The sequence below is a fragment of the Columba livia genome, chromosome 19, assembly GCF_036013475.1.
Source record: "Columba livia isolate bColLiv1 breed racing homer chromosome 19, bColLiv1.pat.W.v2, whole genome shotgun sequence".
Lineage (NCBI taxonomy): Eukaryota > Metazoa > Chordata > Aves > Columbiformes > Columbidae > Columba > Columba livia.
Window position 1 is genome coordinate 2,022,531 of NC_088620.1, and position 17,335 is coordinate 2,039,865.

The following is a 17,335-nucleotide window of genomic DNA, read 5'->3' on the forward strand; positions in this document are numbered from 1 at the left end:
GAATTCAAACCATACAACAGATAAAAATACAACAGAGCACCTGAGCATGGATTAAACTGTTCAACTGCCACAAACAACACATAACATGTTCTAAACATCAGTCATCTGGACAGTTTTAATCTCATTCACCATTTTAAATAGTATCTTGTTTTTGCTCCTTGTAAGACGATCAGCAGAACTACTATTCAGTCCCAACTCTTTCATACAGATTGTGAAAGATGGGGAAAGTTGAACAATCTCTCCATGTCTTAGTTTCCTCATTTATTTTAAGGCATTGTGATAAATTGCAAGCTTGAATTCCTTCCGATTGGCAGAACACTTCAACAGCCTCAGAAGGAAGGTGCTACAGAAGTGCCAAGTGCTATCGCTTGTCATTATCATTCAATACGCACTGATCAAAAGACTGAAATGTGAATTAGCATTTCCTATCAGCCTTACTTCCAGCCGAAATTTTAAACATTCCTCCTGTGGGCTCTCTCCATAAAACCTCAGAGGAACTGTTGGTGTTTCTCATATGGCTACAACACCGGTTCTACAGGAGTGAGGAATGGACGGAGCTAAAGAGCCAGACAGGCCTGAGGAGGCGGGTTGGTCCCACAAAACCTCGGCCGGGCTCTCCAGGCAGATCTCGGAGATGCCGGCTCACGCTCCCTCCTTTCTCCTGGCACAAGGACCTGATCTCCCGGCACAGCCCCAGGGATCTTCTGCTCCTGGTCTCCTCTGGACCCTGACCGGCCCTTCCCTGGAGGTCACCGGTGTCACGGATCCAGGGCAAGGGCCGAGAACGCGGAGACATTTGGAATGACTACATGAAATCAAGGGAATCGTGCTAATTGACACCCGCTGCAGAGCCAGACAGCTTGCTGAAACATTTGTTTTCCCCTTTCTTGCCTGGGAACTACGCAGTATTGCACTTTATCTTGCCTAGAAACAAGGTCCCCTGTTAATCCACTGCTCAGGCCTAAGATAGGAACCAAACTGTGTGTTTCTCCCCTACTCCTGAATATGTTTCAGTGGTGGTTGGGGCACAGCAATTCAGATTCCCCTTGTGGTGGGAGCTGCTGTCACTGAGGTAAATCGGGGCTGGTGGTTCTCCTCCAGAGCACGGAGCAGCTCAGCCCCAGCTCAGCCCCAGCTCAGCCCCGGCTCAGCTCCGGCCCAGCCCCGGCCCAGCGTGGTCCCCACGGACCCGGGAACACGGGGCTTTGCTGTCCAGCCACGGCCGCTTGACAGCAACCCAAAGCAGAGCAAACCCAGCTCCAGCCCACAAAAACTTAACCGGGATCACCAATACTTTTAAAGAGAAGTGGCCTCAGTGTGTGAATTAGACTGCTGATGAGCCCTCATGCCTCTTCCTTTCTGCAAAACTCTCCTTTAGGCTGCAGGCCCTGAAAAAGAGACACCCTGGAACATACCCAGTTCAAAAAGGAAAGAAAAAATCCATTCCCTGCCTTGCCGAGCCCTTTTCAGTGAAGCAGGTCACAGCACCGTGTCTTTTATCCTGTCATTCCGTTCTCCTGCTCGATGCACAGAATAAACCCACAGTGGTTTGGGCTGCAGCTCCATGCTGAAACCTGACAGTCCCACGTACCCTCAACCCGCTGCCTCCCGAAACTCCCCCAGCTGCAAACTCCATGTTTACTCAGATCATTTTCAATATAGAAGGTAAGACTCAAATAGTTAAACATATATTTACAACCAGTTTCATGTGCTAGGTAGCACTGAGTATGGGAAAATACTTCCTTTCCTAAAACAATGCCTTAACCAGAACTTCTCCCATGTGTCATAAAGCACACGCAAAAATTACAAAGCAAGAATATCCAGAGATTTATGTTAACAAGGTGACTTAGAAAAATAAGACAGAGGGTTCTAATTTTAATTACAAGTGATTGAAATCTGACAACATGGAGAGAAAGCAAGAAGACCAGGCACCCGGACCTGGGAGCGACCACCGGGGAGTCCCGAAAATCACTGATTCATTTTCACATGACTACATCGAGTTTGAGAGGAATATTTAATTCTCTTGAAACAGAAGGAGGATTTTGGATAAGTAATTAGGAGTAGCTTAGCTAGTGGTTAACATCGTGACTGGGAATTAGAAATGAAGAAACACAGCTCAGGACGTGTTTCCTGACTCTGCTGCACGATCGCACAGACGTTGGTCGACTTCTCCCTGTTTCAGTTAAAACGAGGGTGCTCAGAACTCGTCACCTTCGTGGAGAGCCTGGAAATGCACCCACAAAAGGTGTAGTGAGGGCACCGAGCGGGGAGGTCGGTGCTGGACCCACAGTCGGGCCAGCGCTCCCGAGTTCTGCAAAGCGGTACCAGCGAGAGCACAAATAACCACAAGTGCTCACAACGACCTCGTTTTCCTTCCGATCCCCAAACTGCCCAGGAACGCAGAGCTTCAAGCATGTCCCGTTCAGACACGGCGCCTGAACTGACAGACACGTTCTCAAAGCAATTTACATGTTTCTTGCTGCCACTACCACCAGTTATCCAAATTCAGTTGCAGTTGACAGTTTGATGATAATAGCTTTATGTTTATATATCACCCGTGATAATGTTCCTATTCTCCTTAAATTCAGTCCCCATAAAAGGGGGGCTTTAATGCATGCAGCCAGACCAAAATGATAGTAATTTTCCCTTCTAGTTGGAATGGTTTAGTAAACAATTACATTTCAATTAACGGCAGGGTGATCATGCTGAGGGAAGCACCATTTGGCTCTACAAATAATACAAGAAGATAAATTCTCCAAAGTCAAACTATTATAATATAATTTACATGATGGCTTTTGAAAAAAATAAATAAACCAAAATGGAAAATAGTGTATATTATACACAGGCAAAAAACTGAGACAAAACCCCCCTAGTACCTTGTCCCCAGCAGCTTGAACTAGGATCCCATCATTTAGGATTATGTTCAGTAGAAGGGTTACTCCCTTTCATCTCTCCAGGAGTTTCCATTTACTGCTATGCCATTAGTATTTAATACTTCATTTATCAAGGATTAAAACCAGGGTCGATGGAGGAATGCCATCGCAGCTCATACTGTATCACTGTAAATTCGGTTGCGTACCCACCCCAAACAGGCAGAAAAATTGCTGGAAAACATGTTAACATTACAAGCAGAAGAACTAAAACCCAAAAAGACTTCCTATTGATTTGTGACTCCAAATGGTTCATTGTCGAAGGGCTGTGAAGGCAGAGCAGTGCCAAGGGCAGCGCAGGAGCGCACAGCACCAGGGGCAGAAGATGGAGGAGCACGAGCCAACAAGGAGATGATGCTGATGGGCCGGGAAGAGCGTTTGCACCGCTGGGTTGGCCGTGGAGCCTCTGAGAATGGTTTCCCCTCCATTCCAATGTACACAATTCCATGGACGGACGGGACAGCCTGACCACGTACCTTAGAGCTGCGATGTGCTTTGGGTTGCTTTTTTTCTTGTTTTGTAGCCAATGTGGCTTCAACCAGAAGAAGGACACAAGTGTTTTCTGAGACCCTGCAAAGCAAATGACTAATAGTGGAACTGAGGAATAAAGGTCTGGGGAGAGGAAAATCCTAAGCTCTACCTGGTGTCTTGGGGGAAGAGCGATTAAAGAGCTGCTTCCTCAGACCCGGCTCTGCGAGAACGGCAGAGAGCCAGTTTCAATCTGCTTATTCAGACTCCCATCACACCAAATCCCTCTGTTTGGAAGGAGGCTCCTCGCACAGCCAGTGGGGCAGACTAACAGCGAGAAATCATTCCGCTGTCTTGATCCAGTCACTGAGTCCAACTCTTCCACACAAGTCCTTTGGCAACTTGGACTTCTGCTTGGCCTGGGATATTTGCACGGGAACTCAATAAATCAGGCTCTAACAAAAGCAGTCAATAGATGGCAGCACTCTAATGAGATGGGAGAGAAGTCTCAGCAGTCCCACCCCGGCTCCTGAACTCCCTGCAAGGTGGGCAGAGCAAGATCTGTTTGATAAAATACAACACACATTCCAGGTTTAAACCACGTCGGATTCATGAAGGGATGCCTGTGTGTATTCTCCTAGAAGGTGAATGTCAGAGCGGAGTCCAGCACTCGCCTGGTCCTGCTGGTGCCTCCAGCTCCGGAGCATCATCAGCCACCGCTAATTACCTGTTCTCAGGGGACACAACTCGAGGTCACTGCCTAAGAAGGCAACACCTTAACTGACATTCCTGCTAAGCCAAGCCTTCCATCTTTCTTTTTCTACTCTTGGATATTGACTTCTCTTGAAGCACTTGTTAATTAGGCCTCTTTTTTCAGGGAGCGGAATCATGACAAATGGGAAGGGCTCCAACAAGACCATTGTCCCTGCAAACATGTGTCAGGACAGTCTGTCTCTTCCATGAGTGTATCCTAATATTTGTTAGGATTAGAATTTCCCTGCTTATATTTAAGTTTTATACTGACACGCACCCAATCTGCTGTTTTCCTCTGGTCCACACCAAGCACGGGACAGCTGGTGGTGCAAAACACATCCCTGAAATGCATCAGACACAGACTAAAACCACTGAACTTCGTGCTCAAAGCAGGTTCAGAATCAGGGATCTCAGACAACTGGTCACTTGGATTAGAGACCTGAATTCCCGAGACTGCATCAGATCACACAAAGCTCTGATAGCACAGGAGTCAGCTGGGTTTACACGGAAAACAATCATTTACAACAGGAGATAACTGGGACTGGGCAGGATTTGTTCATTATTAAGGAGTAAAACCAGCTAGTTCACATACGAAGATGTAGAAATCTTAAGACTTGATTTTCAAGGTTATCTTCCATAACTTTAAAAACCAGCAGGAGCTATTGTTTTCCAAAGTTGCTACAGAAACTGTAACGTCCAACTAACTCTAAATTGCCTGGTACACTCCTGTGTGGGAAGGGAGCACCTCCACCCCGGCTGGCTCTAGTTTTCACATTATAGAAAGCAACCGGGGGCACAACACGGACGCGACAGCTGATCCCAAAGGCTCCCGAGCGTCCTCGCCCCTCGGAGACTCAACAGCAGAAGGATGGAGATGTCAGGGAAGAACAATCGGCTGTAAAATATGAAAAGCTCACAACACCAAACCCTACAGCAGCAGGCTCAAAAGTAATAATCCCATTACCACTAAACTGAAGCACTAATTACTATTCCCAGTGGCTGGAGTGGACTGACTGCTAATGTTCCTCTGGTTAATGAGGGAAGGTGAGGGAGAATATATTTCTTAAGTCAGACATCTGCTGAAATCTGGGCAGCCATAAAAACTGTACATAATGAAGCCATTCATATTAATCGCAATAACATTCAGAGGGCTGAGCAGGAACAGAAATGAGACGATTGTGGACTGCAGGTCTGTGCAGACAAATGCTATAGATCACCCTTATCTAATCCAGTCAATGCGAGGAACCACAGCCCACGTCGGCCGCTTCGCTAACAGGAGCTCACCTGCTTAAAGATGAGAATAACCCCTCTGAAAACAGAAAGCAGGATAGAAGGAATAAACAACATTGGATTGTTGTTTGATTGACTACAAGTACACTAAGACAAATATTCCCAAACCCAGATTTTCCTACAATTCTCCCCCTTCCTCATCAACGAGCAGTACATTAAGGTTCAAAGCCACTCATTTACTGCGATAGATTCTGATGGATGAGCGGCACGAAGCAGGAGCGTGCCTGTCCAGCCGGCTTTGCTGTGTTTCTGTCTGCCATGCTCAGTTTCCGAGCATTTGGAACCGATAATCAATCAGATGGAGGCTTGTGGAACAAGGGCTCGGGGAAAAACATCAGTTTCCCTTTTGGCATTGAAAGAAGATGAGAAGATGCACCTTGCTCAGCAAGCCGGTGACACACGCAGAATCAGGCCATGAGATGATCCCTGTGTTTCAACCTGTTGGAACGGGGATCTCTTAGGAGAACAACTTTCATCAACTCCAGAAAAAGAAAACCCAACACGCCGCTACAGCAGACGCCTGAAGACATCTCAGACTCCTTTTGCTGCTTCATTTTCTCCAGTATCTCCACATGCTGCGCACACTCCTTCAAAACAGACCTCACCTCCTGCCATCCACACGGTTCCCATCACTTCTTCCCATTTCATTTAGCAAATAAGACAGCACCAAAACACACGCTCTCAGATATTCAGCAAGAGTTTGCACATAAGGGCTACAGAATAAAGCTCCACAAGAATGTTGTACATTCACAAGCTTAGAATTTATAGAACTAAAATAAACTACTTAGACAAAGTGCTATTAATGATTCATCCGTCAGTGTGAATGTTCTCGGCTGAACTGGGTGTGCTCAGATTTCTCCTAGATTGCACCACTGTCTTGCCTTTGAAATTCTGGTTCTACCTACCTGGGGTTGTTATGAGGCGGCTGAGCCTGTAAAATAGGTGTGGCCTGCAGAGAAAACTTATAGCGAGCAAACCAGCCCCAAGACCATTTGCCTCTTCTCTGAATAAAAATACCTGAGTGCAAACTTATTATCCACATCTACCAGGCATTTTCCTCTTGAAAATACAACCTTCGAATTGCCTTTGCTGTTGCTCATGCTGGGTATACCCATCTCCAGCTGCATACACTTTATGCTTGTACTTATTTTTTTAAATCTCTAAATAGATTTCTCTCCTAGTGGCAGTTTCCCTCAATGTTACCCAAAAGACCCTGTAACTCCAGCTGATCGCAAAGTTCCAGCCTCCCAGGACTCTGCTGCATTAACTATAGACTGAGGATACATTAGAAAACAAAACCAGATACTCTCAGCTGCATGTTTATGATCCCACCATTGTGCTTATATTTGTCAGCTGGGTGTACTCCTAAATTAAATAGATACTTGGATTTGATATTATTTGTTAGAGAACAGAATCCTTGTGGTACAAACTACTGTAATCCACGCTAGAGGTCTATCCAACACCTGCAGGATGTTAGAGATGACTCCTATCAGTGGGCAGGCAGTGATAAATACCACCATGCACATTCGAACTACAGAAGAACCAAAGGCTTCTAAGTCCCTTGGAACTGATCTCCAGGGCAGGACAGGCCGATGAGCCACCCTGACACGGATGTCCCGTGGTTGGGCTCCAACGGCAGCAGAACTGTTGGCACCTGCTCCGCCTGCAGCACCACGAGCTGCTCAGCACCCACCGGTCCCTTGGCCAACACAGCTCTGAATTCTTTGGGTCTCTGGCTCCCTTCTGTAAAACGGACACAGCGGTGCCCTTCCCCATGGGGCAACAAGACCCCGTTTGATCTTGGGATCGCTGTTATTTGTGGTAGCGGTGCTGCTCTGCTCCCAAATGACTTCCCGTTCTTTACATATGGCTGTCACAACAAAACAGTGATATCAGCAGAGCATCTCGGAGCAAAAGGACTGAAGAAATGGAACACAGTGAATGGTTCCTGCTGGGAGAGGATACCAGGCTCTGGGGAATCGCCCACCTGCCAGTTTTACTGTTAGTTAACGACAGGTTCTGCTACAAGGGATTTTCTCTTCTGTACAAGCATGAGGATGTACTGCACAGAGGCAGCCCCGCATCTATGAACACACTGCACTGCCCTAGGAAACACCACAGGGAAACTCTCCCGGGTGAAACAACTTACCCAAACCTGCTCCAGATTCACCTTCCAATCTTGTTGCTTTACCAAGAAATATTTTACAGTTGCTCGTTGCTGACAGTATCAAAAACCAACACATGCACTTAAAAACAAGTAATCAAGCAGTTTCACACACACCACCTCTTCTCTCGGGATGAGCAAGTTCCTTTTCCTCCTGGCAAAACCCCTTAATAGTCATTAAGATGCCATAACGATCATTAGGATGGGGAGAGCCACTCACCGTGACGCGGAAGGGCGCGGTGGCCGCGGGCTCCATGGTGGGGTTCCTGTCGGGGACCCCGCTGGGCATGCTGCGCCTCTGCCCACAGCGCTCCGGGGGGGACTCTGCGGACGGGACAGAGAACACACACAGTTACACACACACCGGCAGCCTGGGAACAGCCCGGGAACACCAGCGGGCCGTGCAAAACGCGGCTCCCTCCTTCGCGGTGCCCTCGCGAACAAGCCGATGCCACCACCCGCTGGATCCGCTCGTGTTCCCACAGCCGCCTAGAACAATGTTCAATCAGCAAGACTTTCACCTTCATCAATTAGCATTTTTATACAACTGTAAGCTTCAGATAATGCCTGACAGGTTGGCATTATCATTATTTCCAGTCTGCAGATGGGTAAACAGAAAATGTATCGAGCCGAGTGAGAATTATATGCAAAGTAGAAATTCGTGCACTTGTGGACCCGATGCTGCTAATGGGGTTACAGGCACAGGATGGTTCAGTTACCTCTCCAATTCCTCTTGCAATTTGCTTTGTAACTAGGAAGAAAATGATTAAATCCTGCATTTGCTGAAGTATCAAATGCGGGCAGGAATACTTACCTCCTGCCCTGCTGGGGAGGAGCGGAGGGGGCTGAAAAGGCTGCATTAACAAACATGCAGAACACCGAGAAGATTTAGCAAGATATTAGGTAAGGTCAGGAACAGCACCAGGAGGTGGTGTTTCCTCAGTTCACAAACCCTCTGCGAAAGCACCATGGAGCTCATAAAAACACATCTATTTCCAGCTGCCATTTGATGGTGCTCAGACCCTGTAATAAGCTGCCCTGCTCAAGCCCTGATTACCGAGCATTTCCATCGCCCCAAAGGCGGGATGTGTCACCTCCGTTCTGCTGGTCAGCAGCTCTGGAAAGGGGCAGGGCCTCTGGTCACGGCCATGGAGGGATTTAGTGATAGAGTCAAGAAAAATCTCAGGTGTCGCGACTCCAGCGTTCTTGGCATTGGACACGCGACGGAAGAGCAGGAGAATGCTCCTCCTCGAACCTCGGGAGCGGAGGTGACTGCACAGTCTTCTGTATGAACCAACAAGCGTCAGAGATCTGCATGTGGCTTTGAAGGTTGAGAAAATGTCTTAAGAAAATCTCTACGGCAAGGCAAGAAGGTTAGAAGTAATGGCTCACAACTGATACCTGCAATTCCACTCAGCAATTCCTGAGAGGTATCTTGAGCTATTCCAAAAGGACAGACCGTGAGATCCCACCCATGGACTGGGGGAAGTGCCTGTTCAGCGACATCTTCCTTGGTTGCAAATCCTGCCCATGATTCCTCACCAGCTGCCACGTAACCTGTACGAGAGCCAGACAGCCACCATCAGCCAGGTCATCGCTTCCACAGCCTCCAGACAAGCCTTCTCATTTCTCAGCCACTTTCTTCACAGAACGTTGCACTGTTTGAATCTCAAAAAGGCAATCAAGTCCTTTGGAGTCATCTCCTTCCACACCAAGGCTCCCACCCATTCCTTTGAACAGTGGCCTTCTTTTTACTGGACTGCCATAAAGAAACCACTTGATGACAGCCTTTTGGAAACAAGTTCAAGATGACAAGACAGCTGAAGAAGCTGCTTTGCATTTTCTTAATGACCAGAAAAATAAAGGTTGTTTAAAGCATTTCTCACCTACACGGCTGGAGAACAGGAGCGATGGGATCATGTGCAAAGCGCGGAGCTGTGCTCCCCAGCACCACCCTGGCTCAGCACCCAAGCACCCAGGGGTGTCACCCGGGTGACCCGTCCATCTGCTGCCTCTCCCCAGCACTCAGAACACACTTCCCAGAGAAACGGAGGGTGCGTTGTGACCCAGGGCTCATTAATATCAGGGTCTGGTTGCACTGAAGTTACCAACTGCGCTCTTAAATTCGTACTTCATCATTAAAATACACCCAAAGCAGAGCCAGCAAATGCATTGGTTTGACCAAAACACAGAGATGGGTGAGGACCTAAAGCTTCCTATCATTCTTAAGGTCATGGTTCATAAAGGTGTTTGGAGACAAGTCTCTATTTTAGGTTAGTTTAACCATCGTGGAATGACTGGAGAGGGGAGGCTTTGCGGGGAGAACACATTACAAAACCATTTGTGAGAAAGCAGAAATAACTCGAGGGCGGGCTGGCCGGGGGTGTTTGGGGCGGGGGGTGGGGGCTGTTTGTTTGAAAGGGAAGCAAAAATAGCTTGCAGGTAAATTAGTAACTCCTGACTACCCGAACCGTACAGCAGAACAGTTTTACACAGCGAACAGTACGAACGCCTAAAGGTTTGAACTGCCCTTTTCACTTGAGGGTCAGAGGAAAACCCTTCGCCGGGTTCCTCTGCCCAGACACCGGCACCAGCAATGGCTGCGACGGCAAAGCCAGCGCCGCACCGCGGCAGCAGAGCGGCCGAAAGGCAACCACAGAAACTCTATAGTCACAGGACGCTGGAAAAGAAATGTCTTAATCACAGCAGGAAATATTTGAGGTTAGCCATCGGAAAAGGTCTTCTCTTGACACAGACAGCCCTGGATTGGAATTGATTGTCATAACGTTCAAGCTGATCTCAAGCGGTTCCGTGGCAGAGCTCTCCTGCCAGCGCAGGTCCGGGCACACAGCGTTCCCTTCCCTCCCCATCCTGGGGCAGACAGACACCAGATCATCTCCCAAAATCCCTTCCAGCCTTATTTTCCCTGATTTTTGACAATTTTGCCCACTTGTGCGTAAGACAAGCTACAAGAGATCACATTCAGTATCCGACTTCAGCCTTTTCTTCACAACCTCTAACACACCGTCCTCCTGTCCTGAACCCCCAGCCCATGGGGGCTGGACAGACCCCCAGCAGCTCAGTTACACCTCTCAACAGAGCTCACAGTGTAAGCCCTGCACATTTTAATGCTTTCTATCAGATCCACGGTTGATACAAACCTTGACGATCCCACGGGAACGCTGCAAGGTTTCACTACTGAACGTCTGCCATGCATTCCGTATCCCAAGATAAAGGATTCCGGGGTGAGGAGCAGTATTACCGCAGGCAGCTAACCACGGAATGACATTTCCAAAAGCACTTAGCATTATCAGATAACACCCTTGCTAGACAGTGAATTTCTCTGTTAGCTGAACACTATCCTGCAGCTCATAGAAATTCCAGGATTATACCTTAATTTGTCCATTTATTTGCTCTAGATTAGATTTGATCTGAGGACTTAAACACACAGTATCGCAGGACACAATTTGCTGTCCCAAAGTCTTCAACTTGTTATGAACTTAAAACGTCTGAATCTTTCTTCTATGACACAGAGGCCTGAAAATCTGCAGTAACAGGGTATTAAATGAGGATTATATCGCAGGCATCCTGGATGTGAGAAGGGACTCCCTGGGCAAGCGAGGAAAGGCACATTGCCCAGCAGCAGAAAGGGCCATCGCTGGTTCTGCGCCATTGCCAGCACCCAACGCAATGCCAATGAGCAATAAGAGATTGTCTAATACTGTTGGACAGCTGGATCAGCCAGGCCCACCTAAGTGTATCCCCTGGCCCTTCAGAAGCTCTTGAAAATCTCAAAATTGGACTGGAAAAGGCCCAGAAGTCACTTGGAGCAGGACTGCGGCCGTTCTGACAGCAATTCCTCATCTACCGTTCTCCTCATTGATGGCATTTTTCCTGTACTTTTCTAAACCCGCTCAATGGTAACCGGGCATTTCCACTCGCACCCTTGTTGTATTTCCACCCTGCACGGAGCAGAACCTGCACGTTGCTCCCGGTTCTTTTGCATGAACACGACTGAATGTCCCCACAGCAACTGCTCCGTGTCCACGGCTCATCCACCTCATGCAACCACAAAGCAAAAGAAACCCACAGAAGTGCTTTCTGCTTTTCCAAATATTTACAGAGGGCTGCAATGTGTTGGGTTTTTCCCCGCTGCAGGATACGATCTTCAAAGAGAACCTTCCTTGAAATCATCAGACCTCTGAAAGCTCCTCCACATTATCACACGTGGCTGCGTCCAAAATGCTGCTTGCTGTGGGCTGCACCAGGATTTTTTGTTTTAAGCTGTCAGGGTCGAGAGTGTCCCACTGAAATCACTGCCAACAGGACACCACTGCAAACCCTGCACGTTCATTTAGGACCCAGGGCTTATGAGCATTTCTGAAACTATTCTTGTACAGCAATAAACACGTTTGTTTTGTTAACTAATTCAAGGCATTTGAACTGACAGAATAATCAGTCCCCAGCACGCTCTTCCACGTCTGTTGTCCATGCTGCAGAACAGTTACTAAGCAGGGCAGCAACCCCCCAGGGCTGCGAGCGCTCCTGTTTAACCCACTCGGCATCGCCGCCTTGGCTGCGACTCCGCAGACGCTGCTACGGAGCAGGTCGTGATGTGTCACAAACACACGAACAAATATTAATACTGTTTACTTTTCACTTAGCAAGTGCGATGTTTTTGCATTTGCATCACCTGCTCTTGTGAATCACAGCTAGCAAAGAGATCATCGGGATTACGCTCTCATTAGTGGGGACGAAATACATTAACTCCTGTTTGTTCACGCTCTTCCCCCTCTCCTGATCTCCTCTCACACGCGGCTCCGGGATCAGCCCGTGGAAGAGACAGTACGAACACAAGCAGAGCACCAGCTGGAAGGGATCACGACCAAGCAAGTCGATCTGAGATTAAACTGTTCCAACTTCAAACAAGACAGGGAGGTACAGAGCGGAGTGAGCGTCAGAGAAGTCAGCAATGAGAAAACATCTCCCTCGACTCACCAAAAAGACGCCGCGCCCGTCAGCGACACACACGCCATGGCAGCGCGAGCAAGGCGGGAGGGAGAGCAGCGGAGCTGGCGGCTTCATCAGCGGCAGCGAGCGAGAGGGGAACGGCCGGAACGCCAGGGCAGCGCCGAGGGAGAGGAGAGTCCCGGGACAACCAGAGTGCACCAGACCCTCCGCCTGGAACAGACAACTAAGAGCGCATCGGAACCCAAAGCTGGTGGGACGGCCCCGCGCAGCCCGGGTGCTGCTCGCCTGGGCGCCCCATCTCCCCGGGGTGGAGTTTCTGCGAAACCAGAGGGAACAGGAATTACCGGTCTCCTGAGCGAGCAATTACACTCCGTGAATTAAATTTATTGCTTAATGAATTTAGGTGCTATTCCTCTAATTTCGGCATTATCTAATAACTCCTGCCTGCAAACCCGGCGGAGGGGAGGAGGAGGCGCACGGTGACAGAAGTGATTTATTTAGCATGGCACACAGTAGCATTTATGAATTAAAAACAATCCCTGGAGATTAGATATTTGTAGTGTCTGTGTGATTCCAAATACTCAAGAGAGGCTGCAGAAGAATCTGCATTTCAGACAGCTCCAGGTGGCCACATGAGTCCAGGAGGAACGACGGATCTTTAATCCGAATCTAAAGGGGTATTTAGGAGCTGCTATTAGAATAGCGGCACTTTTAAGAAGTGGAATATTACCCTGGGAATAAACAAAGACAGCAAATAATAAATACTGGGTTGAGTCAACTTGCCCCTTCACAAGTCAGGAATAAATCTGAATGGGAAGCAGAGGTGCAGAAATGTCTGAATTCCAGGGGAAAAGGTGAGTTAAGAGCCAAAGCCAAGTTACAGCTGAAGCACCTGTTGAAACCACAAACCTCTGCAGCTCCAGGAACACTGGACATCGAGACATTGCGTGAACCAAAGAGCCTTATGAGAACTGCCTGCAAAACAGAAAACAACTGGCAGAAAACATCAGCCCGCGCTGCTTCCCGACAGCTACAAACGACGACTGTCTCCTCGCAAAGTTGGACTAAGACCTTCTGGAGGAAAAGCTTTTTCTTTGTTAAATAATGATTTGAAGTGACATTGACCTTTGCCATAGCGCGCTGTGCACTTTAATGGATCTCATTTCATCTGTGTGTCAGGTTCCCGGATATCGTGTACTGTGTAGGATTTAATATTCCTCACACTGCTCCTGAGCAAGTGCTATTAATGGCTCTCGAATCCAGTACTGAAAGGAAAGCTGTGCTATTTCTCGGTGTACTTGATATGTATCAATTTCTCTATTTTCTCTAATATTACGCAGTAACTCTTTCCCCAGCAGCATGCTGAGGTGCTTTTTGACGCACACAAGCAGAAACGGGACTTGCTGCCGTTTTTCCTGGGGGGTTTGGCTGGCAGTTCAGCAGCCTCTCCCCTCCTGGAAATCTCCGTTTGGCCTTGCAGCCGTGTGAATGGGCTCCACCATCCCCAGCAGCGGGTCCAGGCAGCGACACTCTGATCCACAAACCCAGCTCCTCACTAGAGGGAGCTGAAGCCCCTTGGCTGGCCCAGGAACCCCCAGCGCTGACCGGGCGAGAGGACCGAGATCCGCGCTGCCCGGAGAAAGCCGCTTGTGACACAGACACAGGGCGCAGGATCTGTCCCTGCCGTTGTTTATCTGCCTGTTTGGCTGATGTTCAGTATCACCGGTGATTTGCAGGACTCTCTGTGTTCTGCGTGCTCCTCTGTACCTTCCACGGCTGCAGAGAGAAGACCCAGCACCACCGGTCGGCAAACGCCTCGGGCTGGCCGAGCTCCTGCTGCGGGTTGGAGCTCAGGGACAGGCACCCGCGGCAAACCTGCCCCGCTGGAGACGGACGGGGAACGGGCTCTTCACCTCAGGACACCGATGAGACGCGTTTGTCAAGAAGAAAATACTCCCAGAGGGCAAAAAGGCAAGAAGAAAATAGCACAAATGGGAAAGGAAAGCTTAGATAATTCTCAATATGAGGAGTCCGAAAATACACACGCTAAATTCTCTGTACTACAAACCTGAAGAAATAGATCTGCATCCAAGAGAAAGACAGAGCGGCAGCTCCCAGACCTGGGGACAGGGTGGGGACAGGGACATCCAGAAAATTAAGCCCCTTTCTAAAAACAAACAGCAAATGACGCCGATTGAGCAGCCTTTATTACGAGCTGCATTCTACTGTCTGCCATTTTTTTAATTAGATATGTGTATATTTATATATATTTGGTATTTTTATTCTTTATCAGTCCCCAAAATAAAACATGTATGATATTTGTCTTTCTTCGGTATGATGTCTAGAGAACAAATTTGTCCTTTGCTAATGGCACCTCATTAGGAGCCGGTTCTCCAGGGTGAAGCGGAAAGCAAGCACAGGCTTAAAAAATACATCAGGAAAAGATGAAATTCTAGCCTGGCTGGGAATCAGATCGTAGAAACTGCTGATACCCCAGTTAAACTGGAAAGCATGACAAAGTGGAGTGGAACATCAGCTCCCTCCTATGCAATGATAAAGACAAGCACCGCGGAGTCTGGAGAACAAGAAGTCAGCTCTGGGGAGATTTAAATGAGGTTCATCCATCATGCTTAACATTTCTGGAAGGATTCGCCCCCGTTCCCGCGCTGCTCTCCTGCAGCTCTTCATCAGCACGGCTGCTGCTCGCGGAGAAACCCCAACATGTCACTGTCACCGCCAACCGAAACCGTCACCTACAGACACCCTTGGAGAAGTAGAAGCGCAGAGCCCCACAGAGCCCCAGGGACAACCCCAGTGCGACCCGACATAGCCCTGGCTGCCATCCGGATGGGTTTCTCTCCTGTCAATGAGGTTCATTCTGTTGGCCAACTGTCCTGACATTCGCGTTGGGGTTTTCTGAACTGCTGACCTGGGCAGGCGCATCCAAACCAGTTCAGAACAGTTTCCTTTGTACGTGGAGTAGCAGTATAGATGAAAACTCGGAGCGGTTTAATTCTTGGCCATGTTTCCTGTCGTGCGTGGTGGCTGCTCTGACAGGTCTGTACTGGCAAAACGCGAATGAAATAAATAAATACTTAATTTATAAGCATGATTCATCGGAGATTTCATCTTCTGCAGCGAAGAAACAGATGTTCTATTGATGGCACTTCATTAGAGAGATAAATGGGGTCACATACATATCTCTGTTCACATCCATCTGCATAATAGACCAAACATTAAGATTTGGAATTCACGCAGTACATGCAGCTCTTACATCAGCCTGAAAGAGCCTTAATGCTCAGAGCCAATTAATCCAAGCTAGATTGCCTGAACACTGAAGGAACTTTAATATTGTTCAAGACAGCAGAAGGTTGGGATTGAAGCCTGGCTGTTTAGAACACAGCTTCTTGGGAAACGCTTAGAGAAGAACAACAGGTTTTAACCAACCACAGAGCAATAATTTTTGGTAGTTACTGCGCAAAATATTGTATCCATCCTGATGAAGCAACTCCAAGACAAAGCTAAAAAGCAGCAGCAACAGGAAAGCCTGAAAACACTGTTCACATGTTGTGAACAACGTTCGCCCCCCCTGGGGAGACTCCTGCGCTCTCACCAATTCCATCTTGGTAGTCACCCAAAATTCAGCTGGTCCTACAAGTAAAGTTATGTACGTGCACACCAAATGTTCTCACTTCAAACAGGCAGCCAGATGAAAACCTGTTCCCATCTAAAGGTATAAAGGTAATAACTGTTGACCTTTGAGTGCTAAAAATGTAAAAGGAAAATATCTTTCATTTAAAACTTGCTCGTTTGGTTACCATGGACACTGCTTAATCATGAAGGATGACTATTACTTGTTACCATAGTAACCAAGAAGCTTAAGAAGCATCCTGTAATTTAACTCCAGATGCCAAATTTTACACCAGTCCACCTATTACCACATTTGGATACTTCAGAACAAGCCCAGGCTTGATTTCCAGCTCTACAAGAAACGCGCTGATGCAGAAGTGCTGTGAGAAATCAAAAATGCAAGCACATAATGTACAAAGGAGGCTTGCACTTCAAATAAATTGGTTTCTTCAAAAAGAAGCATTAAGTGCTCGGCATCTGAGGATGCCTCTTTCAGTGTAAATGTTAATGAAGCAAAACTTTGACCGTCTTTATTCTCGGCGACGTTTCTCAAAGTCTATACAATTGCAGGGCGTGTTTTTCCCCAAAGTGAACGCTTCAGCGCTCGATTTCAGATGAACTGAAGCGCTGCAGCGTGGCCGGGACCCACACAAACTGCAGGCGCGGACCAGGACGCCCAGCCTACCGACCTACAGGAGAAATGTGTCCCTCACGCAAGCAAAAAGCAACGGGCAGGACAAACCTTCCACGTTCAGACATCAAATGTGCTGCTCTAGACAGCCTTGTACAGTGTTTCTGCTTGTTAACAACACCCGCGCCACTCGCCCAGCGTCACCCGTCACCGTAAGGCTTTGCCTTCAGCAGCTTTGGCTGCTCCAGGCCTGGGGACATGGGGCTTCCAGAAATGACCCGTGCTTGACGCCGTATTTTGACCCTCACCAGTTCTATATTGCTTATGAAAGCACAGCTTTCAAAAGTCCATCCATTTTCACATTAGCTGATTTCCAAAGGGGCCTGAGGGAACTTACATTAAAATCCTGCCCCTCCGGCTGTATAAGTCAGGGAAACGAGTAAGGAAGTTCTGGGGTTTGTGTACCTTTATAAATATACATACATACAAACACGCAAG

General features: G+C 48.0%; 1 protein-coding gene across 9 annotated transcripts in view; it reads right to left on the reverse strand.

Annotated features, from left to right (window-relative positions):
• Nucleotides 1-17,335, reverse strand: part of DAB2IP (DAB2 interacting protein) — a 146,314-nt gene that overhangs the window by 101,597 nt on the left and 27,382 nt on the right. For 5 of the 9 annotated variants that reach the window (XM_065035516.1, XM_065035513.1, XM_065035511.1 and 2 more), the window contains exons 2-3: nucleotides 9,007-9,162; nucleotides 7,826-7,929 (exon numbers count right to left, since the gene is read on the reverse strand). In XM_065035516.1, coding sequence (XP_064891588.1) covers nucleotides 7,826-7,894 — 69 coding nt within the window. In that variant the 5' untranslated portion in view covers nucleotides 7,895-7,929; nucleotides 9,007-9,162. Of the gene's footprint in view, nucleotides 1-7,825; nucleotides 7,930-9,006; nucleotides 9,163-12,603; nucleotides 12,905-17,335 lie in introns of those variants that run through there. The other 4 variants (XM_065035519.1, XM_065035514.1, XM_065035515.1 and 1 more) reach the window with 3 other exon arrangements.